The sequence below is a fragment of the Bombus vancouverensis genome, chromosome 12 (genome assembly GCF_051014615.1).
Source record: "Bombus vancouverensis nearcticus chromosome 12, iyBomVanc1_principal, whole genome shotgun sequence".
Taxonomy (NCBI): domain Eukaryota; kingdom Metazoa; phylum Arthropoda; class Insecta; order Hymenoptera; family Apidae; genus Bombus; species Bombus vancouverensis.
In genome coordinates this window covers 13,144,891-13,166,133 of record NC_134922.1, presented here as the reverse complement: position 1 = coordinate 13,166,133, position 21,243 = coordinate 13,144,891, and the positions used below count along the sequence as shown (strand labels likewise).

Below are 21,243 nucleotides of genomic sequence, written 5' to 3'. Positions count from 1 at the left end.
TATACATGATCATTAAACATTCCACATATACATATATATATGTATATATATATATATAAGTATATTTCTATGCGCGTCTTTATTAGCCTTCTATCTTTGTTCCTTAACGCGTCTATAAAGTAGGGAACATCTCTTCATGGATGCGAAACAACGAGCACGCGTCCACGCGCGTATTCTCTCGCTTTATTAAGAGTTATTTTACATTTTGCGCGTTCCGTTATAATTATATTGAGATTATAGCAGCAATTAATTACCTCGTAATTGTCTAAGTTGCTTAAGTCACATCACCTTGTTACATCTCGTCGCGCGACTAGGTCTCCTCGACATTCTCCGCTCGCAAAGGCCAATTTTCTTCTGGCAGTATAGCGGCTGTATTGTTATGCGGTTATTCGCGAGGGTACAGCTGGGAAATGAAGTAACGCGGATTGCGAGAACGGAAGAGGTGAGCGAAAATTTGGCGGTCGCTGAACGGAGAAATTTCTTGAGCAGATGCTAATTAACCCAAACTCGAAGCTTCGTGATTATTCTTCCTATACAGTAATCCTTGTATATCTCTGGAACGATCAATCACAATTCTAAGATTTTCACGGCCGTAATTCTTTCCATTAACATTGTCCCTAATATTGTCCAAAGTGGTAAAAATCTCGAACGATGTTAACTGGGCGGGATCTTGTTCGTCAACTCGATTCGATATCGTACAAAGCGAATATGCATTCGATCGTGCACGAATACGCGTGTCTTTCCTTGCGTAGGAAGGAAAAGGATATATCTGTTAACATCCGGCTAAACATTCGATCCATTCTTTTATCCCACGATCCACGATATACTCGAATCCTGTCGGTTCTCAAGCCGCTTTCTATTTACAGTCAACGATCGTTCATCGGTTTGCAGATCGTTCCCTTCGAATTTTACAAAAATTTGCAGAGACAGAGCAGAACGAGGACGAAGGTTGCAACTGCAGTTCTACACGACGAGCCGTTTATCTCCGTCTCGGTAACCTTATATTTGAACTGTTCTTTAACCTCTTGCGCTATGAAAGCTCTTTCTTCTGTCCTAATCGTGGTCGGAGCTGGTTGCTCTCTCACTTCTTCCGCGATCACAGCTCTGGCTTTTGTCCTGTTCTTTCCCCTTCTGATGTATAACTCGGATAAGGCTGTTAAATACAGAATTTTAATTAATAAACTATAATAAAATTGGAATAAGACATGGCGATCGATCTACCTTTATCGACCACTGCGTCTTCCTCGAAATCCACTTTGATGAGAGCAGACATAGTCACTTCAAACAGCTTGTTATTGTCAGTATTTGAGACGTCGATGGCTCTTCTCTTCCTGCCGAATCCAATTTGACCATTGCTGCACTCGATCTGAAATATCGGATACATTAGGTGTAGATGAAATTAGATATTGGCATAACGATGCGAACGCGATATTCGAGTAAGCTTCGCTAAATGACGATGAGCGTGTGATGCGGAAAAATTGCGTCTTACCCCTTGGCATTTGTCCAAACAAACGTTAACAGTACCACGAAATTGGACGTAGGTACTCTCTGGAAACTTGAAAGCTCGGAATTTCGCTGTTAGAAAGTCCCCATCCACCGTGTTGAAATTTTCGAACAGATATGGGTCCACGGAACAGCTGAGGGTAGAAAGAGTTACGTATGATATTTTCTTTTTCGTATATTTCACACCCTTTGACCAGAAGAAGATACGAAACGTCTCGATTATTTTCCGGATCGTTCGTTCTGTTCTTTTCCTGCTCTTTTCCCTTTTATTTCCGTTTTGTTTGCGATCATCGGCCTAGCTAGAGCAGATAGAGTAGTCGCTGATGCTACTCGTCTCTTAATATCGTTTTAATCTCGTTTATCGTTCAAAACAAAATGATTGTGACGCCGTTAGCTTGATAAATAGTTTGATAAATTAAAATACCGGTTTCTTTCGCTACACCATCAAAGGGTTAAAATAGGAAGGAAGTAGAAATTGTTTGCTCACCCATTGATGATAATAGTCTCCTCCTGTGTCTTGGTATCAGTGACCAACATATAAGTAACCAAGAGTCCATAAACGGGAGCGGAGCCATTGTCCAGGAAGATCTCCATCTGCAAAGGCGTACCTGGGCTAACGTTCAGTTCCCCGGTAACGAGATTGCCACCTTGTCTGACGCCGACTCCCAATATCGGTACCGGTGCCGACTCGGAAATCTCTCCCCTGATGTCGATCACGCTGTCACAGGAAGCAAAAGATGCGCGTAAAATTCCTACCCACGAAAGAAACTTTGTTTCCCGTTGAAATGGGAATAACACGCGGCCATCTGGCAAATGGAACTATCGAACACGAGGAAGATGCGTTTGAATGTAATTTCCGGGCAAAAACTACGAGCGAACGTCTATATGATTCGGTAGTCGGCCGAAGCAAAATTAAACTGTTTGCGATTGGCAAGAAAACGTGGAAAAGTGCGGCGAACGAACTGTGCTGCGACCTGGGTTACTTTCGACAGTCATCGAATCTTAGCATCGACCTGAATCGCGTTTCCACTTCTGCCGTCTCATCGGTCGTTTCCTTCGAGTCTCTGCGTCGTACGTCTTTCGACGATCGAACGGCACAGGCGAACGGAACGGTACTAAAGACAGAGGACGATGACGAAGCCAGAAAAAAAAACAGGGACAAAGACGAAGTTTCCGTTTGGATGACACGATCGTCGATGGTTGTTTTTCTTGTTCGCATCTGTTATCATCCGTGGATCGAATGGATGTATATGGACAACGCGATCGCCGAGTATCCGAGGAATTTTCAGTTGTTCGATCATCCCTCGATAGTCGGCCAATGCGGTCGACGGTGATCCCTAATCGCGATGGACGCATCCAATCGGGCAGGCATGCAATTCCATCGACTTCGTGGAAGCAGAAACAGTTATCAAGATCGAGAAAGAATTTGCCCGTAGTGCGTAGCTCGACCCCGAGCATCGGCCACGCGAGATACCGCGTGATAATTCAACAATAAAGATTTTACGGCTTCCTGGTTGAGCGGCGACATCGACGATTCGCAGAATCCACGGTCACGGCGAGGTACGATCGATTAGTACCAATAAATTAGCGGCGCGAAACAGGAACGAGACAAAAATTCAGCGCGCGTATGGCTGCCACGGAGAGTATACCAGGGAAGAATGTCGCCTCGCGAAGCGACTTTCATCGACGGAAAATAGGAAGAGGCCTCTGACAGCCGTCTACTCTGTTGCCAACTAAAATTACGTTAATGGCCAAGTCAGAAGAGATTCTACGATTCCAAGTAAGAAGATCGAGGGTAACGAAATTGCATCGGAGGCCTCATTTTCGAGAGGATCGAGTTTGAAAACTCGTCGACTATTATTGGAACGAATGGTGGAAAATCCTGTGGATTTATTCAAACAAGGTTTTAACAGGCCGTTTAACGTTTAGAAACGGAACGCGGAGCCTACTTCGAAGCGGTCGTTAGTGTCTTTTAAGCGACATTTACATGTTCCGGGCAAACAAAAAGATCCCCTTGGATGGTCGCGCGCCCAACGTTTTACCAGTAATACACGGAGAATACGAATGACTGTGGAGAAGTCAGTTTTATCGAACGAGCAGGAAAAGGAAGGGAGACTCTGTGACGCGATGTACGCAAGGCTAAAATTACATTTCAGGTTTTCCAGCACCTGCGCCGGTATAGACTCGAAGAATAAATGGAACGTGGAATCATGAATCAACTTGGCGACCACAACAAACGTCCATCTTCGTTTAGCTCGCGCTCGTTTGAATTAGAAAGCGACGAATACTTGAACTTATTATCCGCGGTACGCTTTGGCCTCCTTGCTCATCCCCACCGCTGTTATATTCCATATATTGACAAAAAGCCATTCGAGTCCCTAGAAGCGTATCTCGTTGCAAATCTATATTACTGAAACGTTCGATCGTTCGGCGCAGGTTGCTAACGGTTGAGCGAATCGTTTCGAAAAATATAATTTTAGACCGAGCAAAAAGGTAAAAGGTTCGGAGCATCTTGCCAACGGTACAGTGAAAATCAAAAGGCGAGTATACGTCTCGAAGAAGCGAAATTTGTTGAAAAACGTTACGTTACTTATCGCGATATCGTAATATTACGTTAATATTACGTAGGTAAGTCTGTGTGCAAGACGTAATGTATACTCACTTTTGACTCTCGCTGTATATGTCAGTATGACGCGAATAATTACCAGTAAGCCAACAAGCAGTACCTAAATCGAGAATTACCGTTCCCCTTTGATCAAACAGTTTTACCAGCTGTCTGTACAATTGCGATTAATCGCTTGCTACGAAGCAAGAGCGAACCTCTGATCTGACTAGGCATGATCTTATTTCACTGCAGGCGCAGCCCGGAAGGTTGCAACCGTTTAAACTATCGAAGAGCCAAGGAACTTCGCAAAACAAAGAGTCACAGACGGATAAAAGTTACAAATATAATTTTAGTCGTTGCTTGTTCTCGCGATCGCTCGGAGCGAATAGATTGTCCTTGACGCGAATACGCAATTATCGCGCGCGCACGTTCGCTTAACCTACGAACGGCGAAGGCTGGATCATGCGATTCCAACCGATCGGAAACGGAGTTCTATCGTGAGACGACAAGTGGAAAATCGTGCGAATAAGTTTAGAGAATAAATAGCGCAGAAACAGAATATCAAGGTGAAAGATAAACTCACTCGGGTTCCTGGAAACCTGCTGGAAGAACGCTGCGTCGAACCGCGGTGTGATTGGTTGCGATCGAGATTCCAGGTTTCACAACGACTTCGGTGATAACACACTTTACGGTGAACGTGTGCTTGCTGGAATCCGCCGGCTCCTCCACTATTATCCGATGAAAGTACACCTTCTGACCCTGTGTATCATTATGCGTGTGTAATTTTGCTCGAATCCATGGGATCGCCGATCGAAACAATGAAACGAGTCCTAACGACTTATCGCCAACTCTGAGCACGAATCGATACGTTCGTTCGACCGTACGTCGCGATCCTTTGATTTTATTTAGCTTGGAGCCAACCTGTTTTTATTTTACACGTGCAGTCAATCACGAGGTTCAAAGGAAACAGCTTTCGATCAGATCCGACAAAGTCGATCGAACGATCCATAAATCAGGCGGCGCACCGCCGTGTTCGGTAAATTATTCGATCATTTTAATTATTCGGATGCGATAGTTTTATCAGCGATCGGACTCGTAATTACTCCCTACCGTGACTTTGTTAACGACTCTAGTGATACCGCATCGCAACATGTCCTGCTCTAAGAGCGGTAATCGGAACGTGGCGACGCCGTTGCTAAGCCGAGGTTTGCAAGCTTCGTCTGCAAAAGAAGATACGTTTCAACGTGTAAAATACGCGTCTACCTTTGCATCCCGCTTCTATATCTCACGGCCACGTCGGCGTACAGCCGGCAACAGCCAGAAACACGAAGGGAATCGATCTTTACCTGGAAAGTCCTTCATCTGTTGCAGATATATCCTCGCTTGCGGACTACTCCTTACGATGTCAACCTCCATCCACTGTTCCGAGCATCTCACTTTGCTCTGAACTGGAACAGAAAAACCCAGAAGGGATTTCGGATGAGAAATCGTTCCAATTTCGGAGGAGAATGGTAGGAGGAGATTAGACGCGTTTCGGAAAAAATGGGCGAGAAACTTGCAAAGAGGAATCCCGTCCGACGGCGAACGCGAGAAAAACGAAGACGAAAAGTACGACGTAGCCGCAAACTAACTTGCAGTATACCACCGTAATTGCCCCATAAAGTCGTAAACGTCCCGACCTTGAAAAGCGAGCAGCTCGACATTGCGCGCTCGAGAAATCCGCGCTCTGATGTACGTCCCTTTAGGTTGGACCCTGTTTATTCGCGGAACTCGACGATGGATACTTTCACCGTTGGCGAGTAACGTCCGTGTGATACACCTAAACCACCGGTTTACATTATCGCGATGTAAGAACGTTGTATCCGGCCGCGAAAAAACGAGATAGGAGAAGAAATAACCGCGCGACGCGTACTTCATTTCCTTCTCGGATAATTCAATTTTCGGATGATTCGATCGCGATCGATGTGGCCCCCCTCGTGATCGTTAAATCGCCATCGATAATTGTATTTGACTAATAGTAGATTCGCTGGCGATCGGTTGGCGCTCGACGAAGAAAAATCCAATGGCCGATAATTGAGATCTCCGCGCGATTACGAAGAGCCACGACCAACGATTTCATCCAGAAATACCGTATACTCGAAACGATATCGTGGCTGTCGTTTGATATATGGTCGCAGCGTTGATCTTTCGAACAAGCGCGATATCTCCGCGGGACGTAGCACACGCACTTCGCGGCCAACTACGCAGGTCGGGCGATAATTCACGGTGAGGTATCATCGTCGCGCGGGCAACACGCCGTTGAAGAACGCGGCGTACCTTTCCTACGACAAGAGAACGAAGTCGGGAAAGTTTCACGCACAGCCTAACTCTGTCGGCGAACGAGAAACCGGGTTGCCGTTTCGAGATGAACCGATAACGTTTGCCTACGAATCGAAGCAATTAAACGATCCCGTCCTCTGATAGATTTGTTCTCCTCCGTGAGTCAGATACTAACACATAGTACATTCTCGGGGAATTTTGTAACCTTTCGTTGATTTCCTTCTGCAAGAGAAAATTCCTCGCGATCGTTAACTCGATGTCCGTCTCGCTTTCGAGCCGTCGCGCGTCGTGACAAGTACGAACGATGAAAAGTCACACGCGTAGCTCGTGTCTGCCGTAACTGGTTGTTCACGGTTTCCGCGAGTCCATCAGGTCGCGATTAACGCGCAAATTACATGACTGCACGTTGTGTCACTTTCAAATAGCCCGAGGATTGGCGGTCTTTTCCATTAGCGAGTTTAAAGTGTTTCCCCAGGCAGTGCAACCACCTGTAGTAGGTACAATCCTCGAGCCATCTCTCGACAGAGGTCCGTGACCTTCTTCTTCTTCTTCCTCTCCTTCTTCTTCTTCTTCATCTTCTTCTTCATCTTCTTCTTCATCTTCTTCTTCTTCTTCTTCTTCATCTTCTTCTTCTTCTTCTTCTTCTTCTTCTTTTCTTTCTCTCTAGTCCTTTTTTCATTTTCGACGTCCGCTACGTTTTTGCAGCAGTCTCTTTCGATGCCCGACTCGTTGTTCCTTTCTTTTCTTCGTCTTCTTCTTCTCCTTCTTCTCCTTCTTCTTATTGTTCCTTCCTCGCCTGCGTCTCCTCTTTGTGTTTTGATCAGCGGCGTTCACCTAACGTCGTAGTCACCGCGAGAGATCCTGAACTTCCCATTTCTTCTTCTTCGCCGTTCTCTCTCTCTCTTTCTCGTGTTCTGCCGCGATGTCGTTTATTTACCCTACTGTCAGACGCACGGAGGACTTCCTGTTTCGAGTTTTTCAACCTCGTCGACGGTCCAACAACGAGCAGACACTTTTTTCCAGCGTCCCTGCTCGGTTCGGACACTCGGCCTATTGTCTTGGTAATTTATGCCACCGATAGGGATCCGCTTTCATTACCGGATAATCGTTTCGCCCGAACGCTGCCGGTTCTTCGTTCCGCGAACGATTCTCCACGTTGCGAGAGAGGGGCTACGTGACCCCTGTACCTTTCTTCTTTATTATTCTCGCCGAGTTTCCGATCCCTTCCTGTTCTCTTTGCCGCCATTAAATCCGAGAAGCACGCATCGCCTCGCTCTCTCAGAATTCCGTTCTTCCGTACGTTTCCCCTTCTCCCCCGCTATCGAGCTTCGTTTTACTCGGTTCTCTCTTTCGATTTCTTTCCGATCTTTTCTCCGTCCTTCGAAGATTAAGATCTCTGCGAGACTACGAAGAACTCCAAGTCGACCTATGCTCTCGCGTGGTTTTCCCGACCTGCGACCTTCGTACGCTTCTTCGCCCGCTCTCCGCGTTAATCGCTTTGCGCTTTTTACGTCTTTCTTCGTGCCTTGCGTATATTTTTGAGCATTCGCGCTGTGTCGCCAGTGTGTCGACCGGAATTTGCAGATTTTCCACCAGTCGTATTTCTTACATCCGACATCGATCTTAGAAATCAGTTCGTCGTCGATCCATTCTCTGTCACAGTCGTGTTTTTATTTGTGCTTTCGTTTCCACGTACGTGGTATTTAAAATTCTGCCGCTTAATCGCAAAATGTCTCTATCGTTCGTAGTAATCTTCGCGTACAACGATCTAATATCAGCCTTTGAAACGCCCTCTTTAATCGCGATTCAACCGTTATTATCAGCATATAGATCATCTAGACTCTGAAGCTATCTTTATTTTGACTCGATATCTACCATGGATAACTGCTTCGATCCCGAGAAAGATTAACTCCTACTGCTTTCTTCTTCGTTTCTCGTGTTTCTTCGCGACAACACGCGAGCTCGACGAAGAGAATCGGTAGATCGGTTTCACTGTCGATGGCGAAACGTTCCATGTATCGTCGATGCTTTTTGCCGGATTCGCCTGCTAGTCACTGGTGTTCTACTCTTCCGCTTTCTGTCTCTTTCTCTTGTACCTTCTCGGGCGCCCTTTCTTCCACTGTTTCGCAAAGTTGCCGGGAAACAAGAAGGAATTGACGTAAATTACGACAACGTACGATCCCCGGGATTACAATAATTTCAGGCCATTACTGACCTTGGTGTTAAGACGAGAACCAAGCTGCATAATTACGCACCATCGCTGTGTAGCACGCCCTGCGTTGCACGAATTACGGTGCCAAGTTGATTTACCGTCGTTTGAATAAATAAGAACGAAGGTACGATCAATGAGAGTCGAAAGCGAACTCTTCCCACGAGAGGCCTTTACCGAAACTCTACGAACCAGCTGCTAATTCGTTTAAATTGACCTACAAGTGGGATGCCGAGTGTGGCTAAAACGTTTTCGCACGGTCGCGCGTCTCTCGACGACAAATGCACGCAGTGCGTTCGACCCCATTTTCCACGTAAGGCAGACAGTAACGCGAAAGAAAGGGTGGAAATCCGGTGCGACGCGATTAGCATTCGTGGCCCGTTTGTCCGTGCGTCCACGCGACGTTAACTGTACAACGAATAACCGTGAGTCGAGAAGGGCAGACCACGAAGGCGGGAATATCTGTAGCTAGAAATTAAACTGGTCGATAGGTAGACGGCAGCGAAGAATCGGTCGGTCGAGCAGGAAGCTCGTACGTACTTACGTAGGCGTGCCCTTCTACACATACTTACTACCGGTTGTTACACGGTTTACGTACATCTTGTTCAACAAAAAATATTCGTACATACCATTATCTTCCTGTTAACGATCTTTTACCAGGTCCTACGTTCTATTTCGTAGTATAACATTTTTCTAGTCGTACTACTATATTTATACCTATGGATATGTAATTCGTGTTATTAATAACAATAATAATAGTAATAATAACATAATTGATACTACAACTGTGCCGGTCAGTGCATCAATTAATGCCGTTACTCGATGCTTCTTCGATTTAGCTTCATCTCGCTGCACAGCGTGTAGAACGACTCGCACGAGAAATGGATTACACCTTGCAATTATACGCGTTGTAACGAAACGAAATCGCGTTTCATTTCGCCGACACGAAATTGACTACGGAATCAATTCGTAGCTTCACGATCTGCACCGTGCTGCAATAACAACCATCGTTATAACGTTGCCGGTACTTCGGGCGGTACAAAATCGACAGGGATGCAGCACCCGCATGCATATCTACGGTAACCGAGAGATCAGTTTTGGAGACACTGAAAAGGCTATCGCCTCGGTTGCAGCCAACTTTTATATCGCCAAGATTCCTTCGAGAGCTTTCTACGACTTCCGGTTGCAAGCGGAATGGATCGCTCGTAAATCGATACGCTTTCGAAGTTACAGTTAGAACACGCTGCTGGTAGGCGAGTTTCGTACGTTCGATTCTACGCTAGATAGATTTCTCGGAGAGTCCTCTCGCACGATGCTTTACCAACCACCATCGATATCGAGAAGTCAATCGATTTTACGAGTCGAGTCGCGTAACGTTATTTCTGATTTTACATTTTCTAATCGAAATTCTTTCTTCTCGACTTTGTGCTCGGTCCAACTTCGTACACCTAATAATACGATGCTAATTGTAGCTATCCAAGGCCAGATTACGCGAACGCGAAAAAATCGAATACGAATGACCCGACCGATCCGAGAGAGATTTTAATTGGGCGTTAAGCTAACATTTTGTTTCGATAAATAGAGTTCGGATAAACGTACTCGTAAGGTACATCGGTTGCCAATTAAGAACGTGCGATATTAATTGCCACAATTTCCAAGGAGCGCGTCCATTCCTCGTTACCAACGACGTTAATTAAACGGACGCCTACGTTTTCTCAGTTATGCAAATAAATTCGCCGCCTCGCTAATTCAAACGTCACCACTGTACGTAATTCAATTACTCCGCGTTGTCGTTTCTCGATCTCCACGCGCCACCGTCGGTTATTTTCCCTTCAACAATGCAACAGTTGCGCGTGTTGCCTCGCGTATTACCTTTTCTCAGAAAAAGACGCGAGCAATTTCAATGTCTGCTTAAGGATTAACCGTTGTAGATGACTGCAGGCAACAGCTGTCTCGACTTTGCAATTTTTCCTGTACGGGGTATCGTAAAAGGAATTTTATCGCTTCGTTTTTAAATAATTTTCAAACGAAAGAAAACGGATAGACGCACGAGTGTCTGAGAAGGCAAACTGATTGATTTCGTTCTTGCCACGCTAATCTACGAGAATGAGAATTTATTCCGATACTTTGGGAGAAAACGCGTGCAAGTGCGTGGTAAAACGATATGTGCGGAGCTCGCGAAATATTACAATCGAGAGACCGAAGATCACACGAGAAATCTGCCTGTTGCCTCGAGCTGGCTAGACGCGGTGAACAGAACGCACGAAGCGTTCCACGACTGCGTAACAGGATCGAAAGTTCGTAATCGATGCGAAGCAGGTTGGCCGCGAGAGTGATAAAAGAGGAGCGGACTCGGTAACGGTGATTTCATTCCGGTTCCTTTGGCCACGGCGCGATACACGCCGCGATGCTACGCGCCGCGCAACGCCGCGCCGCCCCGATTACAACAGCTGCCAGCTGTAAATCACCGATGATCAACGATCGTTAGCGCCCTGCGATTCCGTCGATAGGGTTAGATGGAAATGAAAGAATCACCGCGAAAACTCTAGAGTCTAGAGCCTAGAGCGTCCTCGTGGTGCGTTTACGATCGAAAGAGCGAGCGCCTAGTAAAATTTAGAAATAAAAGTGTAAGCGAGCATCCGTTCGCCGTCTGACGATTACTCTCCGGATCAGAGATCGAACGTCCGAACGCGAATCGATGCTCGTTCGTGCTTACGTTTTATTCGACGTAGCGAAAATGGCGAAGAACGAGCGTTCGCTCGCTCGGTCTGGACGTATCGTCGGATGCCTGAAACAACGAGGGCAACGATCGACGCCTCTCTGTTATCTGCTTGCTATCTCCTATGCTAAATCCTCGTCCTTTCGATGTTGCTGGAATTACGTAACTGAAAATAGCAGACCGGTTTCGATGATGAACAAGCGATTTCGATAGAGCAAAAGCTAAGTGATTTCCCCTTAATCGCCTGCAAGATGTAAAGAGGTTCTTCGTTCGCTGAATCGTTAGGCAGATTCCGTCGGGAGATTGGCACAAAGTCTCGGACGCCACGAGCGAATCTTAAGCACGCGTTTCGTTATTTTCTGCCTCGCATCAGCCGCCGGTTGTTAAACGACGCGTTGAGAGGCAGGATCCGGACTTCGACCATCGAGGTGGACGATAATGTGATCGAACGCCGGCAGCAGCTAAAGAATCTTATTCTTTACCGCGATACGAACAAATCCGGAGATCCACGTTGGAACTTGCTTTGGGTCAGCTGCGCTCTGTCCTTTGTATCGCCGCTACTGTTCGATCCTGTCGCGCGCAAACCATAGATCCAGGGCCGGCGTATCGAGGTCGTACCTCGAGATCAGCTGTCTATGAACCGACGAACGCGAGCTATAGGAATCGTAAAAATCCTAGAAATATCGAAACGCGGTGCTGGAAATCCGCGGAACGGGCAGAAACGCTATGTATCTAAATGGGAATGACGTCAGTCCTCTGACTCTTGGCTATGGCGCGAGCAACTACTCGGTAACACGCTGACTAATTCCAAGCTGTTTAGAGCTGGTTGACTCTTTGTGAATCGTGAGTAACGATAAGAGAGAGAGAGAGAGAGAGAGAGAGAAGTAGCGATCCAACAACGGCAGTGGCTCGCGAAATTATTCGAATATTTATCGCAGAACATTTTTATAAAGTTACTTTTTTCATCGTATGCACGTACAAATACTCTGCTGTTCTAATTTTATAAATTACAATCATTCGTTAAGCACATTAATTTCCCATGTTCTTTTCTCTCCAAAATTTCATCCAGGACACGGACTGTTGCTTTCCAGGAAGATTCCTACGGAGAAGAGGCTGTCGATTTCCTTCCACGATTCGAAGAAATAATCGCGGAGCGGGCACGATGCAAATGACGCCGGAGGATCGGTCGGCCGTAGGGTCGCGGCTAGTCACGAAATACAAGAGACACAGGGAGCAAGGTGCATCGCGCGCGCCAAATGCAGAATGAATAATTTATCATGGCGGCGATCCGTGCAGAAATTATGCGCGAAGCCGGCGACTACCGTTATGCACATTTTCGGTAATCTCGGCAACGATTAAATCGCCACCGGTCCACCACAGCCAAGCCGATTATTTGAACAATTTTACGCTTCGGATCACCGGTGCATAAAACGTTCACACGCGTCGTTACGTGGCCGTTCGACGCGCATTTTTTTCGGTCTGCATTCTTTCGATCTGTTGTACGCGGAACGTAACGAGCTGCGTCGACTTTTCAGCCGTGGAATTCGCGGTATTTCGCCAACAAAGTCGCCGATTCCTCGATTACCACCGACGCGTAACGGAATTTCATCGCTAACCGTGACGGTCGGTTTTTTCCCACATCTGCTCGCTCGTAGAAAGAGAAAACGGTTGGACATCGATCGAAATCCAGATCGTATCGCGCCATGCCACGGCTACGAGTTTCGCTCGCGTAATCCCAACGCTGCGAGCTTATCCTACGAAGAACAATCCTTTGTCGTTGAAACAGACTTCCTTGTACTGTCATCGTCGAGATATCGAATCTGACTCTATCCGCAGGCGACTTCCGGCACGCTTTATTATCCAGACTTTGTACTGCTCCAGACTCGAGCGCGGAATACATTTTCCAGAGGATACTCGCGCGCTTATCTGATCAGAGAATTTAATTGTTTCCGCGAGTTCGTCCTTTCCACGTTGATTCTCGGACGTCCCCTGCGAGGGAACAGTTCTCGAGTTCGCGAATATCGTTCCAAGTTCTCCATTTCGCTGCATAGTTCGGCTAAAGATATCTTTATTAATACGGACGACGAGGGTAAACGCGGAACGTTTACGTAGAACGCAAGCACACGCGCAACGGACGAGTCGCGTATTTTACAAAATCCTTTGAACCGAATTTCCGAGGTTAGGGATATACACGAAAGAACTCCGAACAAGCGCGTATTACGTATATGATTCGCAGGGTCGGAATTAACCAGCGAGGATATACAGCGATGCGAGAGAAATGTTCGTGCGAACCTGAACGATCTCGCGATGGCGATGGAACTGTATTTTGATAGTCGGAGCGTCTGAAAGCACGCGTAGGCATCGGGGGACGCGTTACGTTCCAAAATTCGTGTAATTCCATCCTTTCGACGTCGGCAAAACGATCGCTTTGATTTTTAACTAGCTTTACGACCTCGTTATATCGCGTCTTTGTCGCGAATTCCTTTCCCGGCTCAACAGGATTCTCGACCGAGTTCCCCAGCGGTCTCCATAGCCAAGAAAAATGGCCGTACGTTTTGCGTGTACTCGCGTTTAATTTATTTTTAATTCGAACCGTGTCGTTAGCGGGGTCCATAACGTGCAATTATCGCCACATATAAGTAAACGTTCTCAGCGGAACGTACGCGAACCAGCGCAGATTTATTACCTTTGATAGCACAGGTAACGATCATTGGCAGAACAGTGGAATCTTACGATACAGTCTCCGTCGAGGAACACGCACGAATGACGCCAGTCCGGGAACTTGTAGGTACGCGCGACTCCCTTCCGATAACGCGCTCGTGTTGCATATTCGATACGGTTCTCGCGAGCAACACGATTTTTTAATTCTCACGAATACGCTGCTTGTACCATTAAGTTTTCTTCATACGCGAATCCACGTAGCCCGAACGGCCAACGTCACGCTCGCCAATCCGGTCAATCGCCGACGATAAATTACAGCCGAAGAATCTCATCTCGACCAATTGGTTCGCGATCGACTTTTACACGGGCGAACGATCCCACTTGCGAATTCATCGCGCGTACTAATCGTTAGAGCGGGCGTTTATGCTCGTGTCGGTTAAGAACGTCGCGGCTTGTTAACCATCGTCGTGATCGTTTTTGCGATCCTTCGTTAATTCGATGGCGTAGATATTAAAGAATCGATGGAGGATAGTTTCGTTAACGGGCCTGTGCCTGCAATTACTTTATGATCTGTGTCGACTCTCTTTACAACCTCGGCCCTCGTATCTGATCGAGAAAATGCTCTTCTGTGTGTTTTGTTTTCTCCTTACGCGCAGAACTTTCGTCGGTATTTCTATCTTTATCTCGTTAAGATTGCCCATTCCGTTCAGCGTTATGGCGCTCCCTTTCGGACGTCGTAGCAATTATTAGCAATTCGTTAGCATTAATTGTTCGTGAAGCTTGCGTTTAAGTCGATCTGCAAGAGGAATTTTATCGATTTATTAACGTTTGTCCCCATGGAACGTCTCAGGAGCTAAAGGTCGCGTCGCGTTTCTCCAAGGATCGATCTCTATCGAAGCGGCAAGATGTTCTCTTTCCGCGCTGTCGAACGATTAAGGCGAAAGCCGAGAAGAGTCTCTGGAAGAATTTTCATTGACTTAGGCACGACTGGCGAAGCGATCGATGACTCGAGGCCACGATTATTCGATGAAAATGCCGTCTTTGTTAACGAGTTGCGAGTGACTGGCTACATCGAGGAATTGCGGGATCATCGAGGAAGAGCGCGCGAATGATTAACGATGAAGGGAACGGGCAACAACGAAGCTCGCGCGACGTTATACTCTCGTATTCGACCGATTATCATCGGTGGTGAAAACGAGCGGTTAGCGGCTATGTCGAGCGTTCTCGCGATAGGTCAGGTGGACGGAAAGGCGATTATTCCGGTGAAGCGGCCAGCGTCGTCGAAGAAAACGTCGTCGAGTCGTCTAAACTCGAGACGCGGTAAGAATGCATACCTACTCCTTTTCTCGAAAATTGCTACTTTATACGCGACGCGAGACCAGCCTGAAATTACGTCCCAGATGCGTAAATCCGGTAGGTGGAAAATCCTTGAAGCTGAACTACCGAACTCGTCTAACGCGTTTCACCTATGCAGTAACACGCGAGCGTAGAAAAACGAAGCGACGAATTTCATTCGAACGTATTTTTTATGGAAACCGTACTCGTACAACAGGGAACAGGATCGGTGGAAAACTCGCTGGTAAACGAAATTCACAAAGATCAATGTGATCGACGACGTGTCTTGAAAATGAAGTGCGAGGAAAGAGGCTAGAAAGAACCGTGCGCGTTCGTTCTACGTCGGCGAAAGAAGAGACGAATGCGGTGGTCTTTACGTGTCAATCGTCGCGTACGGACGTTGTTCGAACCGGCAAGAAGATATCGTCCGCCTAAAACGGAGGCGAGGTACCGGCGAGCAATTTTTACGGCTCGCCTGTGCTTTGCGAAGCAGCTTATACGGCATCGAGAGACGATAGTCGAACGGCAGGAATTCGCCCGTGGGTGCTCCTGTCCGTCCTTCGTCTCTACACGCACAGGCACGCGTGCCCACGCAGCCACGGTGACACGACACGCGTGCACAGCGAGTGGTTCGACCGGTATCCGCCATATTTGGCTGGAGGAACAGTCGCGTGAACTACGGAGACGCAGAAAATCCGCCAGGGGAAGAGGTCATCTACGCTATCGGCACTCCGGGTTAAAGCTTTCCGTCGTTCGGTCGTCGTTCGACCAGAAGATCTCGTCGATACACCGTGAATTACGACGAAACGAGGATCGTAAATTAACTCCACGCAGGGAGTAAATTTAACTCGTTGCAAAAAGTTATCCCTCCGTCTAAAAGGATCGCTGCTGCCTTTTTACCTCCTATCGATTACGCCTGTACCATTATCCAGATACAGTTAAGTCCAGGCGTGAAACAACCGAATCGAAATTGCCTTTTCGTTCGACGGATCTCGATAATCTTTTTCAGCCTGGTTTTTGCTCGGGCTCGAGCTCGCGAAATACACGGAGAGAATGGAGTCCGTCGCACGAATCGCCTGGAACGTGCGGATATGTGGCGTCGAGTTTTAAACGGTAGCCTCCGAGAGCCTTTCAGCATCTAACGGCTGAGTTTTAGTGGAAAAACTTTCCACGGTGAATAACGTTTACGAGGGTACGTCGTAGCCAGCGTGGCACGGAATGTTAAAGAAGCGTCGAAGAATGGAAGATGGCACGTTTCTTCCATCAACGGATCGCCATTCGTGCGACCTAAACCGACCTAAAGAATCCCGTGTCAAAGATCGCGAGTGTTCGGCGCGATAACTGTACAGATTTTTCGTGGTGCACCGCTATTTTCTTCCTTAACCGTAAAAATTGAACGCGTCGCGAGGATCGTTCAACGACCGGCCACCTAAGACCCAGTTCTACCGCGTGGAAAAAGTGGGAAAAGTTTCCCGTCGATCACGCGTCGCGATGCATCGTCCTTGAAAAAAGTAGATCCGCTAGATCAGCCACGCCGGACGACGTAATCTCGATGCATCGGTCCGCCATCCTATCGCTTTATCAAGCTTTATCCCGCGTTCAAACCGCGTTACCGTTCGATAGCAAAAACGAACGCGATTAATCGAATGCCGATTAGATTTTGAGCTTTCGATAGACGCTGCTGCCCTGGCGGAATGGGCGAAGAGACGAATCGATCGGCGTCTAGATCTTCCAACGAGATTAGGGATCGAGTTTCCGACCCGCGATCCTCGATGATCGTTTCGGTTTCAAACTGGATCGACGACGGTCTCGTCCTGGCGTTTTTCTTCGTGCGCGCGTTGCCTTTGCGTTCGCCGGCCTCCCGATGGATTTTCTCTCTCCTAACGAGTAATTGCTTTTACCATTTATTTTACGTTTTCGTTCACGGTGGTCTGCGGCAAGAATCGATGAAAATCGATCGGCGGATCGGTTTGCTGAAAACCGGAGTGCCGGTCTTTTTAGCCTTTTCTCCGCTAGTATGTTCGCCGATGTCCAACGTCCGCGCAGATTGGCAACCGGTTTTCCTATGGCCTCTCCCGCCCGATTCCTCACTCCCACTCTCACTCCCACCTCCGATTCCCATTCCAGCGCAGACCCTCTCGCATTCTCCGCGTCCTCCTCCTCCTCCAGGGCCGCCGCGATACCCTGTCTTCTCCCTTTCGTCCGCTCTTTCGCCGGATCCCTTTTACCTTTCGAAAGAAAGGCAACCTGTCAAAAAGCAAACCTGTCGCGCGGCACGCTACGCGTCTGACACGCGACATCGCCGATTTCTCTCCCGACGAACGAGACGTCCACGAACGAAACTCGTTCGACGAGCGCAGGATTCGTTCGACACCGGCTACGGCACTGGCCACACCACCCACTCGATTCACTTTTCCACGAATAGTTATTTTGCATACAAGGCTCGATCGCGAGACGCTGCCTCGCAATTAAACGCGTTCCAACTACGAGCGACTGCCGCGGACGTATTACCGCGAATCACTTTTTGCCGGAATCTCGCCGACTTTGCCGCTATCGTGAATTTAGCGCGTATCTTGAATTTTCTTCGTAGACTTGGTTCGCCGAAGGGAACCGGTGTCTCTGGTTTCATGGTCGCGCTTCTCCGACCGACCCTCGGTAACCCCGTTTATTCCTCGTTGCTTGCAACGCGTTTCGGTCGATCGCGAAACATACGAGATACCGTTTCCGGCAAGTTCGACTCGCGGCAGAGTTTCGCTTTCTCGACAGAGGCTGGAGTCGCGTCCGCGACCTCTCGCAGCTTTTCCCCGTGTTCGAGGAAACGAACCGCGCTGCGAGATACGCCTGGAAACCGCCGCGATTATTATTTTACCTTCGCCACGAACCACCGCGGCCTGGCTAGTTTATTTTAATCGGACAACTCGATTTAGTCCGCGATTGAACACGCTTTTTGCGTTACGTTCTATCTCCGCTTTTTCATTTCCTCCTATCGACCACAAGGGAGGATATCGAATCGACGCGACGCGACCAGCCCGTTTCCACGCTTACGTCGATCCCCGTTTTTTCTCGCTTTTTATTTTAAACCACCACGCCGCTCGTACTTTTATTCGCGGCCGCTCGTAGCGTGAAATTTAGCGAGTAAATTCTACAGCTGCCGATCCAGATAGGAAAAAGGCACTGCTGTGTACATGCTTGAACGACGAAACGAAAGACAAAGCCGTTGAAAAACGTTCTTGAAGGTGAAACGCGTAGAGACACGGGGGGGATCCGCATCGATAACACGCGGGTCCGTTTCATTCCTTCGCGGATCAGGCAAATTCGCGTTTTTATGGACGCGCGTTAAATAAAAATTAAATAAAGATCCCTTAAATCGAAGAATATCTTTCACACGCGTTGCATTCGTGACAAATAAACAGATAGATATTGGTAAAAATGCTTTCGTGAGTCACCGCGCAGTCAAGTCGAATTTCACCTTCTCTTTTCAACGTTCTCCTGCCCACGTGCCAGGAATGCAACCGAGCCGGGACGAGAGAACGGAATGCGAAATCCAGCTTTCCTCCTGACGCAACGAATCGTTAAACGCTCGAGTCAATTTTTAAAGACAAGGACGGACGATGGATTTTGAACGATTTTCAAATTCGGCCTAGAAAGATAGGAGAGAAAAGGAAAGAGGGCATGTACAGTTGGAACGTACGTAACACGAAGCGTAGAAAATCACTTTCGTCCTCTTTCCTTCCCTTTCTTTCCCCGATAGAAAGATTCTGCTCGCGTCCAGCATTCCGGACGAGTTCTGCTCGTTGCACGGCGCAGCAAAGGTCGGCTAATCAATTTGGTTGGCTCTCGGACAAGAATTTTAGCCGACGGAACAGAGAAACGCGAAAGAAAATCGAATCCGATCGATCAAGCCCGAGACGACGTGGCCCATTAAGCTCGCGCCGAGGAATTAACTGGAAGAAACGAATTACCACGAGGAAGCAATCGCGAGCGATGCGTCTTCCGTTTGATTACGCAAAAACATGACGACGCTAAATCAACCGGTACACAGAGTGGTCTCTGCGACCATATTGCGATTTCTATCGTCGCGTCAGCTCGACCAATTTGCGAGGAAATTAATTTTTTGCCAAGCCAGAAGGGACAAAAACCTTTTAACTTTCGCCGTGGACAGCCGTAAACGCGCGGGCAGTTAGAAGCAACGAGTGGCGAATAACGAGACGTATGAAAGGTATCGCGTGATTCATCGGGCAATGTTACTGTTCACGCGTAAATCACGCAAGTTTCCAGCCTTTCGCACGGTATCATCAACGTTCTTACGTAATTTTCCGATGCTTTTCCGCTTGCCAGACAACCATGCAAGCCGTCCTGGGCTAATTTGGAGAATTCTGAGAACACGAGAATTCTGATACGCGAAAAACATTCGTAACTCTACCGCGATGTAAAAATACGCGTCAGGTAAACCCGATCGCACGCGGTTGAAAGCAGTTCTCACTTCGCGCAACGTTTCCCTCGTTTCTTGCGAAACGAGACAGTGCAATTACTCTCTCTCTGTGCCTCTGATCACCGTGGGCCAGAATCGCTACGATTATTGCGTACGTTTCGCGCGATCTTCTCCTCCGCCCGACGGAACAGACAGAAGAAGGAAAAAAGAAAAGGATAGAAATTCGATGGAAACGAAGATCTACGAGACGCGAGAGAGCGTTGCATCGAGGCCGATGCGACGATCGAGTCGCGCGTTTGGCGAGTGAACGTCCGTCGGCCTTGAGCCAGACGTCCACCGTCCGTCCACGTGACGTTTCCTTCGTATCCGGGCCACGTCCCATTTTTTTCGCGAAAATAATCCTTTCCGTAAACAGCTGCACTTTCAACTTGCTCACCGTTTGCTCCTGCCACACTAAGAATATATATCCAGCAGAGGAGCAGCCTTCGGGGTCCGGTCTCCATGTCAAGCTGGCCGACGTTACCGATATTCTACGAATGTTCTTGGAATTGAGGGAAAGGGGCGTAAAAGGGACAAGAGCGGGAAAAGGGAGAGAGAACAGGGAAGAAGGAGAAGGAAGGTGGGAAGAAAGGGACGACGCGACGTTTTCGCTCTAACCACGAGAATCTCTCATTTAGTCGGATCGTTGGATCTGCTCGAGAATCAGCTGTCTCGACGTCCTTGGGCGTTCACTTTTAAAGCGATATCGATATTCGTGCGATACGACGCGGTATTACGCGGTATTGCGCGATTCCGATGGAATACGGATAAACACGGAGGAAGAAGCGGCGAGACGCGACGACGCGATCGAATCGGAGTTGTTCTCCGTGCGAGAACGCGAGAGACACTGACGGGCCCGGGCAGTGGCGGTGGCGGCAGAGTTCGAACCGCACACACCGACACACCGGACCCACACGGTACACGGACCGCGCGCAGCCGGACGTCGACGCGGAACGGGGCAACATCTTTTTAACGGCGCGCACGTGAGATCCGTCCGATGGTACGTTGTGCAGCAGGTACCCTTGCCGCTGATACCGGCATTTTTCGCAACCGCTGGCTTAACCTCTGTCTGGCGGTCCACGCCGGTATCCTGCGATATCCGTCCGAAAGAAACACGGATAAAGCCAATAACGCTGCGGCAGTCTCGAGCTCGCTCCTATCGTACCGGTGAAATTGGCCCGCGGTGGAAACGATCCGAACGTGGTTTTCGACGGGTTAAAGATCGTCTCAGGTCCGTATCCCGAGACGGATTATATACAACTCTCGTTTACCAGAGACGAATGCAGCGATAGACACGGTTTTCCACGATGTGGATGTAACTTGCGCCGAAAGAAAGGAAGAATTCGCTTTGGTAGAGCGAATTTTCCACGTAACGCGGTCTCATCGATAGGTTTGAACGTAACGTTTCGCTGTAACGGAGT

The 21,243-nt window shown here is 48.0% G+C and overlaps 1 protein-coding gene across 2 annotated transcripts; it reads right to left on the bottom strand.

Annotated features, from left to right (window-relative positions):
• Positions 1 to 133: 133 nt before the first annotated feature.
• On the bottom strand, positions 134 to 20,677 carry qsm (Zona pelucida superfamily protein qsm). Of its 2 annotated transcripts, none has more exons than XM_033331706.2 (8): positions 20,220 to 20,677; positions 5,455 to 5,556; positions 5,219 to 5,328; positions 4,692 to 4,867; positions 1,991 to 2,221; positions 1,490 to 1,637; positions 1,222 to 1,366; positions 134 to 1,153 (listed from the first exon to the last, which is right to left on the bottom strand). In XM_033331706.2, the coding sequence occupies exons 1-8, from the start codon at positions 20,284 to 20,286 to the stop codon at positions 909 to 911; spliced, it is 1,224 nt and encodes a 407-aa protein (XP_033187597.1). In that variant the 5' UTR covers positions 20,287 to 20,677; the 3' UTR covers positions 134 to 908. The 2 variants fall into 2 exon arrangements, with proteins under 2 accessions (XP_033187597.1, XP_033187598.1); XM_033331707.2 differs by lacking the exon at positions 20,220 to 20,677 and adding an exon at positions 6,603 to 6,625.
• Between the last annotated feature and the right edge of the window lie 566 nt (positions 20,678 to 21,243).